General features: G+C 44.1%; 1 protein-coding gene across 1 annotated transcript in view; it reads right to left on the bottom strand.

The window, feature by feature from the left end:
• LOC144178316 (angiotensin-converting enzyme-like) overlaps window positions 1–22,390 on the bottom strand; it is a 43,647-nt gene that overhangs the window by 11,737 nt on the left and 9,520 nt on the right. The window contains exons 2-12 of the mRNA XM_077706068.1: window positions 12,465–12,635; window positions 10,711–10,869; window positions 10,318–10,405; window positions 8,856–8,999; window positions 7,199–7,387; window positions 5,583–5,674; window positions 5,302–5,471; window positions 4,090–4,214; window positions 3,118–3,213; window positions 2,044–2,185; window positions 1,305–1,403 (exon numbers count right to left, since the gene is read on the bottom strand). Coding sequence (XP_077562194.1) covers window positions 1,305–1,403; window positions 2,044–2,185; window positions 3,118–3,213; window positions 4,090–4,214; window positions 5,302–5,471; window positions 5,583–5,674; window positions 7,199–7,387; window positions 8,856–8,999; window positions 10,318–10,405; window positions 10,711–10,869; window positions 12,465–12,635 — 1,475 coding nt within the window. The remainder of the gene's footprint in view (window positions 1–1,304; window positions 1,404–2,043; window positions 2,186–3,117; window positions 3,214–4,089; window positions 4,215–5,301; window positions 5,472–5,582; window positions 5,675–7,198; window positions 7,388–8,855; window positions 9,000–10,317; window positions 10,406–10,710; window positions 10,870–12,464; window positions 12,636–22,390) is intronic.

Raw genomic sequence — 22,390 nt, 5'->3', positions numbered from 1 at the left:
TTCGAGCTTGATGCCCATTGCCACACTCAAAATTGTTGAGAGGGTGCTAGATGAAATACTGTGCCAGGCGGCGATGGTATTTACTTGCTTGTCTTGAAAAGAGAAAAGGTTTCGTTTTCTGGCAGCAGAACTCATCACCGACGAACCAACACCACAGATAGCAGTGGTGACACGCGACTACATGCCGACAGGCAGGCCTAGCACCTGAAAACTTATGCTGAACCGACACCGCACTCAGACGTGGGAACGCACGGTCGCTTGCGGTGCGGGCACGGGTGCTGGCGAAAAAAGTGAAGTTTAGCTACCCTTGCGACAAGTTTTGCTTTCAGCGATTCTGTAAGTTTTTAGATGCGACGCATCTCTTGCTCTGAGGCATGTCCCTCCTGCGTCGGCGGCGGCGGCGTCCGCACGCCACCTGCGCATGCGCGACTCTCCTCCGCTCTTCTCTCCGACAGCTGTGCGCAACCCTCTCATTCCGCCTCATTATCATAAACAACAGCTGCGTGCGCGCGCTTCGCTCCGCTCCCGTCGCGCAAGTGCGCGCAGGCGCGACTCTCCTCCGCTGTCTCCTCTCCTTCAGGCGCTGTGAATATAAAGCGGGTAGTGCGCAGCGGCGGTTCAGTCAGCGCTCGCTCTCGTTCGACTTCGCGTCACTTTGATTGACGACTGCGTGCTTGACTTGATTCTTGCGATGAAGACGTGATGGAAGCGACGGTTCATTCAGCGAATGCATCCGACGCGTTCACAACACGTTTCACGCGATTTAGAGAATCAACCCAATGGAAACACCAATTGAACCCCCCCGATGCGTCGCATCACATCAGGGTTCCCTTCGCGGGAAGATGGGCGTAATTTTTCAGCTGCTGGCTCCTTAATGTAGTACGAATATTCGGTAAGTTAGTGCGTTTCGCTAGCCGATTTTTCAGTAAAAGTTCAAAAAACGATGACTGATCAGCTTAGACAGTTTGTTACATCAAGATTAATTGCCGCAACGCCTTCGTTACATAGAGGCTGCAAACACATGGGCGTCAATAGGGGTGGAAATGGGGAATAGAAAAATTTGGTTAAATCCAGGAATTCATTATATAGATGTTCGTCACATCCAGGTTTAACTGTATACCAATTAATCTTCATGATTAATATTAGCTGGGATGACTGCGGGGCGGCTTTGTGCACCGTCTGACATTTCATTGTCACAGGCATCTCTATGGGACCTCCTAGCTGAGGGTATTTGCTTACGGATAACCCAGGACTGGCGAACAGAGCCAGCCCATTAGTATGCTTCCATCCGCGCTAACGCTTACCTGAGGTACGGCACATGGAGAGCTACGTGGTACTTGGCTCCTCCATCAAAGAAGGACTCATTGCGCTTGACCGGAGGGGAGAGGCCCTGGAACTTTATCCTGCACAAAATGGTCGAACAGACAAAGTTATCGTGAAGTCATCCTGTCGGTGGCCATTTCTCTCGAAAAACAAATCCTAAATGGCGAGTTAATGCAACTTTGTTACAGAAAATGCTTCCTGTCACTCTTGAAAATTGAAAATGGAGCGAGAAAAAAGCACAAAGTTTTGAAGTTTTCAAGAGGACATTCACATGCCTGCGAGCAAAAGGAAGCAAAAATTATGCAGGTCGAGGAACAAGCCATCCTGTCCAAGTGGTTTTTTTGTACATGCATCATTTTGTGCATCAGTAACATTTCCCCCTGCGAGAACATAGAGCTGCCCTAATGAGTGTTCGTGTGCAGAAAACACCGCGACTCCAGTATCCCCCTTTTATATTCATTAGAAAAGGCATGGAGTCCGAAATTTCAGTACGTAAACGCAATCAAAGCGTTCTGTATGTTAACAAACACTGCTGATCACCACTACACATTATATTTGGGGTTTGGTTAAATTTCTGCACTTTCCGTGTGTCAGGCTCTCTAATGACTCTCACAGTGCACAGAGACAACACACAAGGTTTTTTTTAAAACTAATTTCCGTCAGCGCATGTGGCTAAAAGCAGCAAGTGGAAAAATCGTTCACATAGCGGAGAGAACTTGCCTGTACTCCCAGAACTTCTCGTTCATCTTGTCAAAGGGCGTTTCCCCAGTGAAAATGGTCCAGCGCCACTTGTCCAGAAGGTAACCGAATGGCATAAAGGCAAGCTTCTCCAGTGCGGCGATGAGAAGAATATCGTTTGCGTCTGTGCAGCGAAGGAACAACAAAAACAATTAGAAAACAGTCTGCTAGCACAAACTCTCTCGTGGAAAGAGACCAATGGTTACAGAAAGTGTTGCATTTGTTGCTTTTAGCAGCAAAACTGAGCAGCACAAAAGCAGAAAAAAACCTGTCAATTTTGTTCCTCTTTCTGTAGTCCACATGGGTTTATCAAGTTCTAAAAACAAAAAATCAATCGCCTTTTAATCAAGAAACGGATAATCATCTATGAGAACTTTGACAATTTAGCATATCTTTGTGTGCCATTATTACTGATAGAATTGGGACAAATGATTACCGGTACCCTTTAGATAATTAGGATTGTGGGTTTCTAATTACTGGGTCATAAAGCTTCTAAAGAATTCAAATTGCAGTAGTCATCGTGAATGCTACATTAACTGTAAGTGATGGCAGAACTGTAGCTGAAATATTTGTTTAGCCCTTATCCAGCGTAATTAGGACAGTGCTATGGTGCACCCAGGACATGTCCTCTTCTGAGTCACTGCGTGCAAACTTTTTTTTTGCCTTACGTGGCACAAAACTAATGCTGTTGACGTGTTTTCAATGATGTTCTATATTTCCTCTAAAAAAACGGCTTATATCCCTTCCAGGTACATTTTTCACTGCTATTGCATTTACTTGATAGTTAACATCCCGCATGCATGGCCCTGTTAATTCGGGCTTCAAAAGAAAACCCTTCATCAAGGTATCTGTAATTGATCTTTTAATAATTAGTTACTGTAAGTAGCGATATGTGGCCGAATCTAGAAATATGTATTTGCTGAACATACTTGCACTCGCGCAATTCGTAACTCGTAGCTTCTCATGGTTGTCAGTACTACTTTCATAACTAAACTTAGCATCTAATATTCTTCCTATCACTGTTCATCGGTTTGCACGGTTGGAATAAATGCTCACCGTATTTCGTAGTAGCATTCATCAGTCCAAGCTTCTCAAAGTGAGTTTTCGTCATAACCGACAAGGAAATCAAATCACCAACAGCCTCGTGAAATCCTGCACGATAAACATTACCAGATTTCAAAATTGTCACTTCCGTAATGATTCAATTTAGGGGTAAGGCGGAGAGAAGTTCGTCAAAAAATTCAAAAGTAAAATTTCCAAAATAATAAAACTTCACCAGAATCTTTTTGTCTAAGAATTTTTACAATGTAATGACAACCTAAAATTGTGACAAACATAGTTAACTATTCTATAAAACTCGGTGATTAAGATTTCTAGTTGGGTGGTATATGAACCAAACTCAGGAGGCAAAAAAATAACACGCATGAATGCATGCGTGCATGAGAGAGTGAGAGAGAGCACTGGAGATACAATCAAGCTTAAGTTGTCTGTTCACATAAAAGAATGTGTTCAATACTTTAAGGGGTATGTGACATCTCGCCAATTAGGTGGTCACTTGTCACTTCTTTTAGATAGTTGCCTACGGCTCCCTTTATTTTTGTTGGTAACTAAAGAAACATTGGTAACTAAAGAAATGCATTCATAAATAAGTTGGTTTTGAAGGTGTGCTCTTTATGTTAGTTGTCATTTAAATTTCTTCGTATGGGTGTGTGATTATTCTAAACATCGAATGCTATTCGCAGCATTCTTTTTGCATTCAAAGCATTTCAAGAGTTCGAATTTTCGAAATTGACGAATAGTGGAGCAATAAATGTTGTCCCTGTCGCACTGAATGAAGTTTTTCAAGCATCACCGCATAGCATGCCCTTTTGGGTTGGCTTTTTTTGCGCGACGTCAAAGCTGTGCAAAAAGCCCAAAACATGTGAGCCCTCCACAAAATGAGTATTTTCAAATCCTGACTGTTGATGCAGTAATTGAACATGTAAATGTGAGACTGCTAGAGAAAAGAGGAGAGTGCCAGCATACAACCTTCGTTGGCTCCCTCGCGATGGAGTACGTGCAGGTTCTTATACTGCATGTAGTACTCGACGTGGCCCATCTCGTGGTGAACTGTTCGAAGGTCCTCGACACTGGGGTCGGTGCACATCTTGATCCTGGAACCACAGGTAGCGCATGTTGCCGTTACAATGCGGTAATTGAAAACTTATTCGCGCACAAACACACACACTTCTGCTCAATCTGACAGTCGCTCATGTAAAGAACTTATGACATGCCATTGTCCGTGTTGAGGAGAGGGCTCACAACCCCACTTCTCCTTTCTCTGAATCACACATCCTCGACCCCCAAAAGCATATAGCTAATGATTGCTCTCTTCAAAGAAGACAGTGGTCTGTCATTACATTCTACTTTTTACACGTTTGCCACTATCTTGAGGCAACTATACAGCTCTCCTTGCTATTTTCACTGATGTTAGAAGTGAGATGACCTTCGACCGTCTCTTATAGGGATCGGGATTGTATGCGATCTGCTTCAGTGACGATGATGACGACTGTATAGGATATGAAAAAATTAAACTACGTCGTATTTGTACATGTGGGGCAAAGGCACTGCATTACAGGGCGTGTTGACATCGGGTTTACCCTTCGTCGCCATCCTACATGGTTCTACATGAAGAAGCTCATTTGCTATCTGAGTTGCGCGCTAGTGGCCCTTTGGGCAACTTTTCACAAGTTGGTGAACATTGCAACGCAATTATAAATGCCTAACTCCATGTGGTATATAAAGCAGCAGCATAGCGCCAATGACGCTGGCAACAACTTCACGGTGAAGACAGAGAGCATTTAATGGCGTCGATAGTGGGAGGGGAACCCTAGTCCAGGATGCCTGTTTTGTCACGGGGACTAAGTACATGCCCAATAAATACCAGACTGAAATTTAAAATGTTACTTCTTTTCTGTTCCCTCGATAAAAAGAAGTCAATAGAGTGTTCAGGCCCCTACACTACTGTCCTCCTAACATCCACTAAATTGGCAGTTTCAAGGCTACTTTGTGGAAGCATCCTGCTTAATTCCCTAAGCACAAACCAACTACTCGCTTTCTTCAGAAAAAAGTGCACCCTGTGTCGGGTGCAGCAAGACATGGGGGAACACAGCATTGAATGCAAGCCACAAGCCCGAGATATTCTACAGAGTTGCTTGCGTTAGTGCAACCGATATCAATTAACTTATAGGTACGTTATACCTGAAGTCTTCACCGTCATTAAAGTCCCAAGCCGATGCATGGCACTGGATGGTTCGGTCGGTGGGCTTTGTAAGAATGGACTTTTTCCAGAAAGTCTGTGTCATCGGATCTAGTCCTAAGCTCTTAAAAAAATCCTCGGCGGCATTAAACATTTTCTGGGCATCCCATTTCTGAAAAACAGGAAAGACATCGCCATTTGAGCACTTTTGTTACTGGCCACAGCATTTGCATTGTGGGAGAAAGAAAAGAAAAGAAAATTAACAATGGCAATGACTGCGTACCTGTTCTTGGATCGCCTTCGAGATGTCGAGTGGTTCCTTTACCTCCGTGAGGTGTGTATACAGAGCGGCCCACTCTTGGGCCCACATGTTTCCTGCAACAAATGAAAAGATGGCACGAAGCCATTAGCAGGCACGCTTACGCATGATGTAGATCATACTCGTGCCCCAAACTATCATCTTCTATTTTCGTGAGATGATGAGATTAAAAAAAAGCTTAAAACGACTCGTACGTGACAATTGACTTGCAGCCAAATGTTACTCCTCTGCTACTTTTGCCGGAAGCCACCATGTTGTTTTGGCTTCCATCCAAACTGGATTGCCATGGAAGGATGCGTTCAGTAATAACCTTGCCTGATTTTCTGTTAAGAACGGGAATTATGTGCTTGACTAGGAATTCAATGCAGCATATAACCGATAACTAATTAACTAGCTTCGAAGCAGCTTTTTAATTTATAGAACCAAAAGAAGGGATGAGCAGCTGGAATCACAATTTTAAGTTTAATTTTATTTCAATTTTAATTTAACATGTTTTCATTTTGTTGAGAAAATCTAGACAGCGTACGAACTTTCCAAAACATATTACCACAACTGTGAAACGATGGTTTATAATTTCTGCATACATGAATTGGTGAGTTTAAATTAGACTACAGTTAACCCTTGCTGTGTATGATAACAAGGGTTTACTGTATTTGAATTTCTTTATAACTGAGTTATGATGGGCCTTGTTCGTATTTTTGTCCACATATCCTGGTTATAAGACTCTTGTTTATGTTCCACATAACTCTTGCTGAATAAAGAGCTCTTACAAACTAGTAAAGAGGGATTACAGATTGTAGAAGTGCAATTTTAAAACAGACTGCATCTTCTGCTGGTACATGTCGAAAACCACATTAACTAAAACACGCCATGTCATAACTAATGAGGTAGCATGTTATTAAATTTGAACAGAAGAATAAGTGTGTCTGAATGCAGCACCTGAATTTGCTGCATTCAGGTTAGCATTTTCAGCCTCCGCAACTATAAAACTCCATCCGTAAAGTGCACCACATCAGTCACCAATGACGATCATTTCAAACGCCCTATTCAAAATAGCTGAGGTTAACTTGATACCTGTATAATTTCGCTAGGTGCAGTACAGTGAGTTACTATGGCACAATACTCAAATATTATCAATTACTTTATAAAAGCTGAAGGCCTAAGTTAGAGCATTCATCGATCGCCATTCGTCGGGCCCGAAAATCTGCACCAACATTTTCCTTAGTAATTGTGTAATGATGAATTGCCGGGATAATATTGTTACTGTTTATAGATGTCTTCCCCTTGTATCTGAGTGTTTTATGTTGCTTTAAACACCGAAAAAAAACCCTGTGCGTTTGTAATAACTGTTTATTAGAAATGTGTATGACGTGTTTTATTGACTTTTGTGAGATGATTACCCAAACTTTATAATGTCTACTTGTTTGCTCTTCTTTTTCCCCACTATTTTGAATGCTCTTACAGAAATGTAACCCTCCTTCTTCAATGCTCTTCAGTGGTCTTAAAAGGTATAATAAATAACTGCGTAAAACTTCACGACTTTTGACACGAGAAGGGAGGTTCCCCAAGCCAGTACTCACCGAGTAAGTGGGCCGGAATGGTGCCGTCACCGGGGATCTTGCCGGGGTAGATCTCCCTAAGCTTCATTCGCACGTATGCATGCAGCTTCTTGTACAGAGGAGAAATCTCTTCCCACAGTTTGTCGACAATTTCCGTCATGTTTTCCGTTTCGTAGTCGTCTAGCCAGGCTTCCTTAAGGTTCTCAAAACCTGCAGAGATTGGTTACTTAAAAAGGGCAATGCCGTGCCCATCAACCACTTCAACTGTCTCTGCCTCATTTCAATATCGGCCTCCACCGCAGCCTGGAGCAATAAGTAACTGGTCTCTGCTATTTTCAAGGTATTGGTTTTGTTTCAACAAGTAATGCCCTTTATGCATGTGGAACGGCAATAACTACGTAGCATTCAATTACAACATTAAAATGATTCACAGTATATTTCCAAGCGTGTGAAGGTGTACGCAAGCAAGGGCGAGCTTGAAAGTAGGAAATTAATGAAAAAAAGAAAAACACACTAAACAACCAATCGGCTCGAAATTATAAATAAAATGCTTTAAGGTGCTTTGGGAAAGCTTTACAAGACTAAAGCGCTAAGTTGGCCGAGTTGGTTACTAAAAAATTTATCATACTAGCGAACATTAATAGAGGGACAAAGCTAAAGTGAAGGCGAAATACTCGCTCTTCTACTCTTTAACTTTGCCCTGTCTTAGTGTTCGCTAGTACGATGAATTGTTTACAAGACCTTGTATTTGTTTTTTCTTATTTGTTTTTCTTCGGGGAAATTGTAAACTGTCTCATGGGCCGGGTGCATGGCGAGAGCAGACATACAACCCGGGAAAGGTTGGTCTGTAGCTTGTAACAGCAATATAATTATCGGGATTTGTTATTTAATGACAGGCAATGCTGGTGGGTGCTTCGTATACCCAACCCTCCACCCCCTCCAAGCCTGAAGAATTACGTGACAAGATTGGGAAAGCTTGGGAAAGTCGCAGGTGAGTCACTGCTCTTCCACCTGCTCTCCTCAATCTCTAGTCTTCGTTAAAACTGGCACGTTCTTACCCTGACGTAGGATTATTTTCAAAGGAGCCAAACCGGTATTTTTATATATATATATATATATATATATATATATATATATATATGCGTATATATAAATGCGTTTCCTTGCAAACGAACACAAATAAGGTGAGTGACAGGTATAAAGGTATAAACTAGTACATTGCATTCAGGGGACCCATGTAAGGGGCTCATGGTCAATAAATGTATAGCCTGGATGTATAAATATTCATACACTAGTTGCAGAATTAACAGGAAATTTCTTTCAAAGGTATGTGTTGTTGCTTAATATGTGCAAAAAAATTCTTGAAGCATTAAAAAAACGGCCCGCGTGGAAACCTAGATAGGCACGCAGTTCTCGCCTCACACTTCAGCTTCAGCTAAGCTATACATTTGGGTTTGAACATGGTCGTGACGCTTTGCAGGTGAGCGTCGACCCCCTATGCTTGTGAAGATGCACCTGAGTTCTGCCTTTTTTACTGCAACACTTCAGTACACTTTCTCCAAACAACAGCCTTTGCGTTCTGTCACACCTTGCCTCCTTAGCTTCGATGTTGAAGGCTCGGCCTTTTTAAAAAAGCACACTTCGCGTCAACAATGTAGCAAGGTGTGGCTTCACTTACCATCCAGAGATGCTGCCTCGTTGGATAACATGACATGTGGGATGAAATTTTTCTTTATCTCTGGACCAACAGCATTGTGCCAGGCAAGCCAAATTTCCTGCAATTTATTGTAGTCGCCAACTTCCCTCATCATCCGGGTAAGATCTTAAAAACAAAACAAAAGGAAACATGCTAGAAGGCTGACAAAAAATGTTCCTGTTTTTTCGGGACCAAATCAAAACAGGCCCAAACTTGCTTTGACAAGCACACCAAAATTTTTTTTTGCGTGTACACATTTCGCAGGCACAGCTTTTTTTAATTAAACGTAAGTTGCAAATTGTGTTGAGTGTGGCCAGAGATAAAACAGTGGTTCGCCTTTCATTGTTTGCAGCGCTCTATTGAACACAAGTTTTTGGGTGCTGGCTCACAACGTGGAGTACCTACTGATTCCAACTGTTCAGATACCAGTGTGTACGTTAAATGATCACGGCTTCCTCCCTCAAAGCAGTTATAAAAATAAGTGGAACCTTGTCATCTGGTACGTGCGTTCTCATGGGAGCCTTGGAATGTGATTCTGGCACAGTTTGTAATGTAGCTGTATAGCTGTAGAAATACCGCCTCTACCTTTGAACTCCATCACAAACAGTTCACAATAGAATAACACACTGTCAACATCAATGAGTCCATCTAGAGACCGCGTTTGCTCCTTTTCAACCCTGCCGAGCACGGAAAATGTGCCGCAGTGCGAAAGTGTGTGAAAGTAGTTTTTAATTACAATTAAACCTATTTACATTAGCTTTGCTGCATCTAAGCAATCAAGTGAAGATGGGACGAATGTTAGTTTAAGGCTTTGTTAGTTGAACCCCATTGGCACATCATTAGCTAAGAAAGAGGGAAACAGTATTGTGGAATGCAAGCAGGAACCACTACCAAGCCCGTATTTTTACGTATGCCTGGCTAGTTAGCTTAGCATGCCCTAATATGCATGCACTCTGCCATATCATGCATACACTCATTGTAGCCAGCGCGGAATAATGGGGTCATAAAACGTTTCAGAAAAAGGTGGGAGGTGATAATGCTGGAGTAAGAGGGATTGAGAGAGACTAAAAATAGGGAAAGACAAAGGAAGATGAGAACATACATTTTGATAAGACATGTAGAAGTACAAGGGCCTCCCTTAAATAAGTAAGCAAGATGGCTGTTGAGCAATAAAGCCAGGGGTGGTTACAAGGGATCTGATAGAAACTCTTATGCACAGACAGAAACAGGAGATGATCAGCCGAAAGAACACGAGGTATTGGAAGGGCCCGAAAGAGATCATGGAAGAGCCCGAAAGAGATCTGTTAAATACACTGAATTTGTTAACAAAAGTTAGATGATCGGTGTGTTTGGTCGCCTGTTAGCGCAAGTGTCTGCACACGTGTGCCAGTATATGTCACGTGCTTAGATTGACGAAGTAGGCAGAGGGGATGCGATGGCTCACCTGGGTCTAAGGCAAGATTCTTCTGTCCGCCAACGGTCACTGTCGTCGAACCATAGGTGGCAGCCATCTTTGAGCTTAGACTGGTTGCCTAGGTGGATTTTGAATAAAAACGAGCATTAGGTTTGCAAGTATCTTAAATCCAACAATCGACGAATTCATTTATTGATTGTGACTTATTTGATTGATCCACCTAGTTGTAAATTGATGCTTGAATGGTTGGTTGAATAATTTATTGGTCAATTTGTTATTTGGGTGATTGTCAACTATTCAATTGTCTGATTGAACAATAAAACGATTGATCGATCGAGGGAAGTTAATTATTTGTTCTATATATTTTTTACCCAGCTGACATGCCTCGTGCAGGAACGACTGGGAGATCGAATTTGCACTTACGTTCTCAAGCTTGTCATCCGGAAGCGCAGCAATCCCAAGTGTGGCAACGTGTCTGAACATTCGTTTCAGGGTTTCGTTGCTGAAATGTTTCCAGTCGAAGCGCTTTGCTGTGTTGCCGAACTCCCGCTGAAGCTTCGACACTTCATTGGAGACGTTGTTCTAGATGCATTGGACAAGGAAGGAAAAAATGTTGGCCGCATTAACAAAACTGGCAAATTGCCTTAGCACAGTGATTTGATTGATTGTGGGGTTTAACGCGCCGACGCAACGCAGGCGATGAGGCGCGCCGTAGTGGAGGGCTCCGGATTAATTTTGACCACCTGGGGATCTTTAACGTGCGCCGAAATCTCGTACACACGGGCGTTTTTGCTTTTCGCCTCCATCAGAAAAGCGGCCGCCGCGGCCGGGAATCGAACCCGCGACCTTGTGCTCAGCAGCGCAACGCCTTAGCCACTGAGCCACCGCGGCGGGTCTGCCTTAGCACAGTCTGCCTTAGCACACGCTGACGGGGTGCAAAAGCGGTCAGCAGTGGATGCAGAGATAATAATAAAGAAGTGCAAGGATAAAACGAAAAACATATCAAACGAGGGACATGGCAGTATATGTGCATTTGAGGGGGCAATTTTTTAAAGCCAACATTCGCTCGCTTCTTCAAGCACAGATTTCGCACATACATTTGAATTAATTTAGGTTGCCTCAAGTGCTAAAACATAAGCAGAAATTTGGTGTGCACTGGTGCTTTTGTATCTCGACTCCACAATGTAGAAGAATAGCCGCTGTGGCCAGATTCCAAACTTTTGGCTTAGTGCTCAGCGGAAGAACGCCTTTGCCGCTGTCACTGAGGTGGGTACAAAGGCTTTCATTCGCGACCGCATTGTCCCGCTCTACTCGTGCAATCTTTCGTCTTACAACATAGCACCTCAGTTTACTTATAAAGCTCGAAATGAAAAATACGAACGCACCAGGCGGACTTTACTGCATCGTCAGGAGCTATTTCAATGACGTCACATGAATTTGCACTGTGGATTGGTGTTATCTGTCCCCGATTTCCAGGTTAACGTGAGCGTTTCGCCACAGATAACACCACCAAAATGTGAGAAGAGGATGGTGGTAGAGAGGCAGTGCATCTGAATTTGCTTTGCTGTTAAATAGATGTGCGGAAACCGACCCCCAAAAACTCAGAGCATGGGCTCCACGCACGGAACACCTAACCTAATTTAGGTGATTAGACACAGTTCACAACTCTATCTGTTCAGTGGCACTGCAAGGGAAAGTATAGCACCAACACTACAGAGTGTTTGAAGCATGAATAATGGTAATTGGCTGGTATGAGAAGTAAAACAATGTGCAGTTATGATGACTAGAGTGTAGGTATAGATCTATGTGCAAGAACACATGCCAAATAAGCCATGGCTACACCTTTTCCCTGCTTTTTCTTCATTTGGGGTGAAGATCACATTGTCTGACTTGTATCGCTGCAGCAACCATGCTTACTCAGATCTGTTTTGCCTGTACTTGTGATTATATTTATGCTTTAAAAGGACTTAACCATTTCTAAAACCAGTCCTGACAGGTAAAAAGCCTTAGATAATGCCTCTCACGCCGTATCAGTATTGATGTTACTGCTTTAATATCGGCTGCTTGTCTCGTATAACTTCTGATCAAATACTAACATATCTGGTACAGAGAGGGAAAAATTGTGTTTTATGTAACGAAAGTAATTCTTTTTACGTCTGTTTACTCTTTCAGCTCACCGTGTTGTTTTGATTGTAGTCGGTGATGTTTGTAGCGTAGTCCCATTGCGCCTCCGAGTCTATGCGGTTCATGGTGCTGTACGATTCATTCAGGTCTTCGATGAAGCCGACGGCCAGTGACTCGTCCTTTATCAGCGCTGAGATGTTTTGCAACGTCGCCAAGTACAGTTTCTTCAAAGAAAAAAGAAAGGCAAAATTTTGTTGCTGTGGTTATAGAGGCCTGCGTTTTGTATAGGGGTGACAGTTAAGAATCGGTGGGAATACAGAAAGTGGTGAAAGGTGTATGCATATAAACGTCCAGACACACCACACGCAACCCTGGGCAGGGCGGCCCTGAAGTTGGTAACAAGCGGGCCCCTTCTCAATGTCCCTGTTCTTCCCCAGCGGTTCAGTGGGATTCCTCAGGAGAGGAACTTTCGGAACGGGATGACCGCCGCTACCTCATCGTCATTCCGCACCTTCACCTTTCACTGACTTCACCCTTGTAAGGAGCGGGTCAGAGTGAACTAGACAGAGCGATTTAGATAGGTAGATAGAGATAACTCTAGCCAGGAGGAGGTCATGATGATGACCACGACGATGGGCCGTGTGGAACGTATGTGGTACCCGGCGTAGTAGTACACCAGTAGTACCCGGCGATGCCCGAATATGTTAATATTTATCAGCGGGTCTAAGCTATAATAAAACATCCGTAAAAAGTGTAATTTGCCCCCAAATCCAAGTTCACCTTAAAGGGACCATGAAGACAAAATACAAGTTCGTTTTATTAGAAAGACTGGGTGTTTTATGGTGCCCCCAGCGCTTGTCCGGAGACAAATGGTGCTTTATTCGCTGAGAAATTGTGCAATTTAAGCAAAAATTTTAATTCTCCCGCTAAATCTTGTGTTTCGTGACATCAGCGATGACGTATCCAGGGCAGGTATTTAAAATGAATTTAAGTATGTCGGCTGGGGTGGCAGCGGATGACAAAACGTCCTTTGTTGCTTCGTCTACCGTCCGTGCTCTAGATGGCGCCAAAATACTGCTCAGGCACACTGTTCACACTCAATTTGATTTTGGGCGGATTTGCACCTGGCATATTTTTGTTACGGTTGAAAGTAATCGTTTCGTGAAACATTGAGTATGCTCGACAAACAGGGTCACGCAAGACAATGTCGCTTATGCTAATTGGCCAGTGTCGCGTGGAACAACCCCATAGCGCCGGACGGCATATAGCGCACTCAAAACGCACTGGTGCTGCTATGTTTGTGTGCTTTCGTAACTTCCATTGTTTACGCCACGATTTTACTGCTATAAAAAGAACAATAATTAAATCTAAGCGCAAATAGCTCTTTACGCAAGCTTGTAAGCCCTGCCTAACTTGCGTTTGCTTTTGCCGACCTGAGCCAATCGTACAGCTGTGCACATGACGTCATAGGTTCTAGTGCAGGAAATAATCTAGTGGGTCGCATGGCTATTTTTTTTCCTAATTAAATATATTATTTAAAGGGACCCTGCAACACTCTTTGAGCAGTGCAAGTAAACCTGCGCGACGTTTAGATTACACTGCCAGGAATACCTGAGCCAAATATTACACGTGCACGTGAAGCGGTGAGCGCGTAAATCGATGTGAAAGACGCGAAAAAACCAACCGCTCTCTCTTCAGTTGTCCTCATTATGCAAGCCCTGGCATGCCCTAAGGGACGTAACATAGGCCATGGCTGCCCGATCGGCTGTCACTGGTCAACTTCGCGGCTAGATTCTCCCATTTCCGTTGTCGTCATCGCTTTGTACGAACCTCTTTTATGCCTGAACCTGTAGGCACAGCTTTGCCGTTTCTTTTGTGTTTTGAGTGCGCGCGGAGTTTGAGAGAGAGAGAGAACAAGACTTTATTATTACTATCCGGCATGTGAGGGAGTGGGTCATGCCGCGCAGGGCTTCGCCACCCCTCTGTCTCGCTAGACCTCTATGTTGCCTGACTCATCATTGGCTACTAGGAGGAGTCTCCGTTCGCCTCTGTCGGGCCAGCGCAGCATCGAGCCGCTGGATAGCTTGGGTTGCATCGCCTGATGGGGCGACGTGACGCACTGTGATGAGCTCAATACTTCCCTTTCAACGGGACCACTCGACTACAAACGTTTATTGCTTCAAAAACGCCCTAGCAGCCCGAGCGTGCACTTGCGAGCAGGCACCCATGCCTGCTTTTTTGTGGCACCAGACCGGAAATAGAATATGCCCCTCCGCGTTGCGGAGAAAAGGAGAAAACTACCCGGCATGTGATATATCAAAGGCCGCCGAAGAGAACGCCGCGATCCGCCCCCCTCTCCAGGAGAGAGCGCGCAGCTTTCGTCGCGTTTCCCGCGGTCGAGTTGAGAGGGAACGATTATGCGCGATTTCTCATCGCGCGTAGTTTCGTTAATTGTGAACGGATTTTCATAATTCTTGCGGGAGGAGATTTCTGGGACAATAGACTTTATCCCAAAATACATTACTAGTAGTTGATGGCAAGTGTTGCAGGGTCCCTTTAAGGGAAGACTGGGTTAAAAGTGGTGTCAGTATTATTCTAGCGAGGCAATCGTTCGAATGAACCATACTTGCACTTTGTCTTCATGGGCCATGGCCCCTCTAATGGGTGTTGTTTGGAAGTGAAATTAACAATCACGACAAACAAGCTTGATATGTGGCCAGACCAGCGAGATAATCAAGAATTTACGAAGGAAACGTTCTGGCTATTTTCTCTTCCTCAGTGGTGTAATAAAAATATTGACGGAGCTGCGCCATGGTAGAGACTTGAAACTTCTGGAGTACATCGACCCTAAGTTGGGCTGGGCGTTATATTACATTTCCACATCGTTAGAAGAGCTATGTCAAAAATCCCGCTCGCCATTTTACGTGTTTGTGAGTACAAACTCCTGAAATTTGTTTTTCGAGAATGCGTAACATTTGTGAGCAAAAACCATTGATTTTTATCAACGGGCTGAACACGTTATGAAGAATACGCAAAAACATGAATTTACCCCGAATACAGATTCGCCTTATATAAGCAAAACCAGAGATATAACCAGAGAAAGAGATAGAGACAGCAGGGTATATTCTCCTGAAATCTCAAGTGTTCAGGTCTAGCACGTAGGGCGGGGCGTTGATGTAACCTATTAGGTCTTGTCCATCCGTTAAATAGGTTTTCAGGTTTCAGGTTTTATTGAAAAATATTTGCATACAGGAGAAGAACAATGACAATTATTAATACAGAAGGAGGTCCCAGAGTTTACACTGTCGAGGGGACCTCCTGTGCTGAGTACAAAAGAAACGCGCACACAGGCAGGTAGAGCGTTACAGATCAGTGAAGCGATATTTGGTAAAGAACAAGAAAACATCAATAGAACATAATTAAACAGATATATTCAAAGAACGGGTTAGACATAATAAATCAAGGTTAATGGTCATTGATAGGACTTCTTAGGAGAAAAAATCTTAAATTTGTTTTTGTGCATTTGTATGGGTAACATTCAGTAAAAAACAAAATAAAGAACAATTGGATGCATGAAGGGGCCGGGCATATATATTCTGAAATCCCTAAAAATATGCAATTCACCTCCGAATCCCGCAGATTCCATCATTTGGTGTTGGTTAGGCCGAAAACCTGATGTTACTTTTTAGACGTTTGCACGGGTTAAGTTACACATACTAGCAAAAACCAGTTTGGTGCCCTAACGGTTCTGCCAGGTATATATATAATCAGAAATTATAGAAAGTTTGCAAAAGCGCAATTCAGCCAACTTTACTTCCTTAGGGGTGCAATTCCCAAAGATTCAGCCTTTGTGAGCCCCTACGCCATGATAGGAATGCACTCCCAAAATTTCAATACTTGCGTTGATGGTGCAGTCAGTCAGTCTGTCGGGCACAACTTTTTATCGATATCGACGTCTGAGAGTATGTCTTGACGGCGCTTGTTACTCAACTGTTGTCTGTATGCCTGCGTTGATGTGCATTCGAGTAACTCGAAATGTATTTTCCATTGGCTGGTTTCACTTACAGTTTATTCGATAATTCGATAACCTATGATAATTCATTTAGCAGTACTTTATCCTGAATTGAAATTGAAATAATTTTAATTTGAGCTCGTAGGTAAGCCCACATTTGTACCTATCAGGCCATTTTAATTATCGGAACACGAGCGAGTACACGACGACTTTGACGGGCGGCAACACAAAGCCCATTGCAATGATCGAAAATGTCAAGTTCTAGCTTCTGGGCACCGTGATTCGGAGAGCGCCACGCGAATCCGTTGTTTTCCTGGCGCCGCGCAGGGAATGAAAGCCATCAAGGTGAGGTAGTAGCGATTAGATTCCCACATCAGCGAGGTCGAAATGGATAACGCCACAATCAGCTCACAAACAGTGGCTGCAAACACAGTCCACTATCTTGAAAAGCTTCGATGTCTTGTCACTAGAGTTGAGTCAACGGCCGATAGCTAGTGTTGACCCAACTTGTAGCTGAGTGCGGGGCGAGCGAAGATCCAGAGCTGTTACAGGGCTTTCTCAATTCTAAATGCAGCATCCACCGGAGTCTCAATTATTTTTCATTCGATCGTTACCCTACGCGCGTAATTATGCAGCTGTATAAATATACGTTTTCTTTCATATCTGCTCAAATAAATCTTTCTTTTTTTCCAGCCGTGCATAGACCGAACATCAAGAACAACTCTCAATGTCGTTTTTATCAAGATAAATATTGTTATCTCATTTTCATCGCATTGAATTGAGTCTATTTGCGTCTTCAACGATTATTTAGCACATTGACTGGTGAAACTCCAAATGCTTGAAACAAGATAATTGCCTAGATTTCAATTAGTTCTGCGTTATATGATGATGACTGGTGTGGCCTACTAACGCAAGGCCAACTAAGAGCAAAGAGCGCCAAATAAAAGCTCTGCATTATAGGATGCCTCACAAAATTAACTGTGAAACCCCGGTCTTACGTGCACAAGTTTTCCAGAACAGACAGACCCAGAAAAGGACAGAGGTTCCGTGACTTACATAAACTTGAAACGAATATTGCAATTTGTCATTTAAAAGTTCTATACATTAAACACGTTACCATACATGTCGGAGTGCACAAGGTATAAGCAAGCTGAAATGTCGTTTTTAAAGGCGAAAGCCTTATATGGCCCATTCTGCGAAATTCCGGCGCCCGACGTGCCTACGATGGCGTAACGAATCGGTCATTGATCATTGCAACTGCAGTCCGAAGCCCACGGCCGATTCGCCAATGCCCATTTGGCAGCATCAGTGTACCCATTCCCGACAGAGAAGCGCGTCTCCTTCCACGGCTCAGTTAGCATTTCTGTGCGACGGGCTGTTGCGCGTCTACCTTAGCGGCACCTGGAAAACGTAGACGCCCGCGGAAGCATGACCCGAAAGAAGTGAGCGGACACAAAAATTCCGCAGAACGAGCAAAGATGCCAAAGGAACGCCACGAATGTTTTACGACGTGCACGGCGAAAAAGAGAACGCGAGGCTGAAGATAAACGTTGCACGTGTGCGTGAATAGGATGCAGAGCTAGGACAACACGATGGAGACGGGAGATAAACGTCGCGAGCGTCAACTAACTTATACGGCTTTCGCCTGTAACTCACATAATGAGGACTCTTAGGTGTCTCTCTGAATGTTTTGTCGTTAATACCGCCGGTGTGACCCTAACAAAATTAAAGATACTGAAAATAACAGTGCTTCTGAGTACAACGAATCTGCTTCAGCGGTAGTATAACTTACTGATGCCTAATCATGTCTAGTTTCTGAGCTAGACTGCCCGCACTATTTGTGACCGCTCAATTTGTATGACATGTTTACAGGCCCTAGCTGGCATGAACATTACTCGTCCAAACTACATTTCTGTCGAGGGATCTGTTTCTGTCCCTCAGCGGAAATGCCATTGAGGCGTTTAATTTTCCTGAATGGCGCCCATCATGTCCTGTTTCCAACAGCCGCTCAGTGCGTGCGTGTGTTTATGTAAAAAATAAGGGACGCATAGACTGCCTTGCTTTTACCTTGCGATGAATCCGCCTAATAACAAGTGATTTGTCATCTGTAAGAAGTTGCAGCAAAGCATGAAAGCTTTGAACTACTGGGAGATGACGGGGATTAGAAGTAAACGCCGTAGTCAGTTTAAGCGATTGTTTAAAGGCGCTTTAGCTTCCATATCGTGAATGTATACGTGCGCGCAGGAAAGTGCACATATATGGGATGATAGATTTCTTTTTAAAAAATTTGCGCTGCTTGCACTAGCGGTGCAAGTCTGGAAAAACAGCAGAGCTGGCAGCCCCTCTCCCTGCGTCAGAAGCCCGGCTGTTGCACCTCACATGGATATCCGAACTTGCCGCTGAAAGTTCTCCGTGACTGTAGGCCCGGATCGTTTTGTCCAACGCCTTTACCATATCTGCCAAAGTGGACCGCGTAAGCACGTGCTAGAACCCGCGGCAACCGTCTTGGCGAACTCGCCGTCGGCAGCGCGAACTCAGCGTCTGTGCTCCCCGCTTCAGGCGCGAACGCACGTGAACTGGTGAGGAGAACGGCCCGCGAGAGATCACGCCACGGATGCTGGGCAGAGTGTTTAGAAGGTCGAGCTGGCCGACGCCGGACGCCCCTCACGATGCGCATGCTCACATGCGCTCGGTATTTTTTCTTGGTATTTATTCTGGCAAAGCTGGATGGCGGAACAAAACTAATGATAGAAGAAAACAGGCGGAGCTTAAACAGCTCTGCTGTTAAAATTCTTTGACGTTAATAACAAAATATAGCTGCCTGCGTTTTAGCAGATTGGAGGATACACAGCACACCCTCGACTTTGGTGCACTGACAATTGTCTAAACAGATTGTGAGCGTACGTGTCAACGCTGTTCTTTGTTCGGCATTTGGGCAGATGTTCGCCGAGCGTCATCGAGTTTCGAAAGTATTTTGGAACGCTAGTCCATGGCCGCTGACCTCTCACGTTAACCTATGACTTATCGGAATGACTCCCAGCTCTTAAGAATACTTCAACGATATTGTACTCTAAAGATATTTTGTTTTCTCTAAAAGGTTCTTGCAGCTAGTATTGAAGCGAAAAAGTTTGTGTGCATAGAAATCATTGCACCGCGTTCCAAACTGATGGAACCTAGTAGGCACAACATTATGAAGAGCAGCTTTTCATGAGTCATTGCACAGAAAGTTCTTTTTTTGAGCAATTAGCGTTCGAGACAAGTGTTGCACTCATGCGAAATACCGTGTGCATGGAATTATTTGATAATTTCGCTCCGTAAAGCTCTTGTCTGAAGTTCAGGTTGTACGAAATTATTGCTTATAGTACCTTTCGTTCTAATGTCAGTAAACTAATCTTAATTTCAGGATGTGATCGGTTTCCGTCCAGCTAATATGAAGTCACACTGATCTCTCCGCCAAATCCATGGGGTAGAAATAAATTATTAGCGTTGACTAAATTCACAATTTGAAATAAACCTCGAATTAAATTAAAGGTAACATAAAGACTCACAAAAAACCGGTAACTGCGAAAGTTGTGGCTACTATGGTTGCAAACGATCCCACACGTTCCCAGAAACCCATTTCCGGTCGGTTCCTAGTACGTACAGTGTAAACAGGAAGTGACATAGGTCGTATGGAGAGAAGGTGCTTATCGCGTCCAAATAAGGCTGCGTCAGAGCTCATTAACTCGGCAGTGGTCCTTCGGTGCTCCTATGCCTAGCGATGGCGATGCGAAACTACAGTCGCACTGGGAATAGGCAGCAAGCAGGCAACCGCGTACGATGATTGTTATAAACAAGTGGGTAATAAGTGGCACCAAACCCTTATAATATCTACGAGGTTGATCCGTGGATCAGCAGCACAGCCAGTAGCGGACACATTTTCTGAAACATTCGCCTTCGGAAGAACAGTCTAAAAAGAAGCACAAGATTTTCTTGCGTACGCTCCAGAAATATTTCTTGTCTGGTAATTGACCCCGCAATGCCGTCGTGGCACGTGCGACACAAATAAATAATTTGCAGAGCATAGCAAATACTTGAGCTATTTCTAGAGCTGGGAGCAATTTAGGCCTAAAGCTCGACTTTCAGTGGCATGCAGCGGCGGCTGGATATGAACAGGCAAGTTCGAGCGACAAACAAACATTTTTGATCCCATGACCGCCGTTCCAGTTCCAACCACTGAATCATCAGCATCTGCCTACGAATTCTCCGTACATACATTGCACTTGAATCCGTAGCCTTCCACATACGGCACGCGTCATGGCCCACGTGTGGCTTCGGCGCGTTAGACTCGCGAAATTTTTGACGTTGCACTCAACGCTCGTTAACGTCGAAAGACATTCAACAACAGCTACAAAACTATAGTCGAAGCACATCAACCCAAGGCGGCATGAACGCTGGGTCCCAGCATCGTGCAGCGTTTGTCTGCTGAGCGATGACGTCACCGCGCGCGTCGGCACTGCTTATCCGCTCGCCGTAATCAGGTTTTGCTGTCGTAAAATTGCTGCATCTCCGCGCAGTATCAGCAAAGTTCACTCACGCAAGTGTAATTTCATAAATATCGACAGACATAGAGGAGGCTAGCTGGTACTTATCGCGCACGCGTATCAGGGGATGTGAACGTTACGCACAGACTTCCAAACAAAAGACAGAGACGGTAAGAAGGACGCCTTTTTCTGGACACTGCTTGCAGCACTTTGGTGCTTCTGCTGCATCTGCCTGCGCGTCTTTCTTGCGAATGAAAAGCCTGTTATGGTCCCCGTCCTCAGTCGGCTGCTAACATTAGCGAAGAGTTTACTTGCGAGTTAGGGAATCGTTCCAATTATTCAGGACTAATTGTGAGCTGGATGCTGTTGGAGATTTCAAGTTAAGATTCCAGATTCCAATCGGAGGCATGGGGCACAATATTTCTATATTGCATTTTCGCACACTCGCAGTGCTCTTTATTTTATTTCTTCATATTTCAGGAAAATGGAAACACCACTTGAGAAAACTACTTCTCGTGAGTCGCACGATCACCCATTGAGAAGGGCTCAAGACATGCACGCATTACTTCGGCCTTTGCTTTATGCTATACAGGCGAATACGTAAGGGTGGCTCAGGCTGGTACACAACTCCATACAGAGAAAAAAAAACAATAACCTTAGTTTCCAGGCTGCGCCCATTAAGGGGGGCGGGGGAGGGGGGAAGTACGGCAATTTTTAATATAATATCAGCACCACAGAGAAAAAAATATACGCTCACTTGGCGCCGATAAGGCTGTAGAGGCGTCAACTATGCTGCCTCATTATCGAATCGGTGTTGCTCTGCAACAATGCGCACCCGCTCTTACTTGCACGGATATTGGCGCTTCGATTAGGGACCCGCGGTGGTCCTGGTTATCGCGGGAATGTCTCGAGACGCCGTGGCGCGACGTGCATCATTACGCTGCGCGCTCGTTCGACGCGACTCCAGAAAAAGCAACTCCACGCGGCCGCCTTGCATGCGCCGATAAAACTAATAGGAAATAAAACTATATAAAGCCCTCACTGGTGTTTAAAGCGTTTTCGAAACTCTTCTACGAGGAAAAAAAACGAGAATTAAGGGGTCAATATACAAAAAAAGAAGAAAAGAAACCTCGGTTAGACACCCTAATTAAATTAAAAAGCCAAGATACGCGCGTAAGACCTACACAGGTCAGCTCAGCTCAGTTCAGCTATAAAGCAACAATTCACGAGGTTATTTTTCCTTCCAGAGGCGAAATGGTTTATTGGGTGATTCGAGCGCAGCAGAAAAATACACTAAACGTAAAGAGCTAGAAAATAGCTTTATGTTGTGTGACTTCTTTGTAAAAAGATTGCAACTTCCGCTACCCAGACAGCAATAAATCGACGCAGCCGCTGACATTCAGCGCCATATTAATCGGTAAGCGGCGAATGATCATGCGTGAAA

This window comes from Haemaphysalis longicornis, unplaced genomic scaffold (assembly GCF_048455015.1).
Source record: "Haemaphysalis longicornis isolate Haplotype H1 unplaced genomic scaffold, Haemaphysalis longicornis Haplotype H1 scaffold_4, whole genome shotgun sequence".
Taxonomy (NCBI): Eukaryota; Metazoa; Arthropoda; class Arachnida; order Ixodida; family Ixodidae; genus Haemaphysalis; species Haemaphysalis longicornis.
This window is presented reverse-complemented; position numbering and strand designations above follow the sequence as displayed.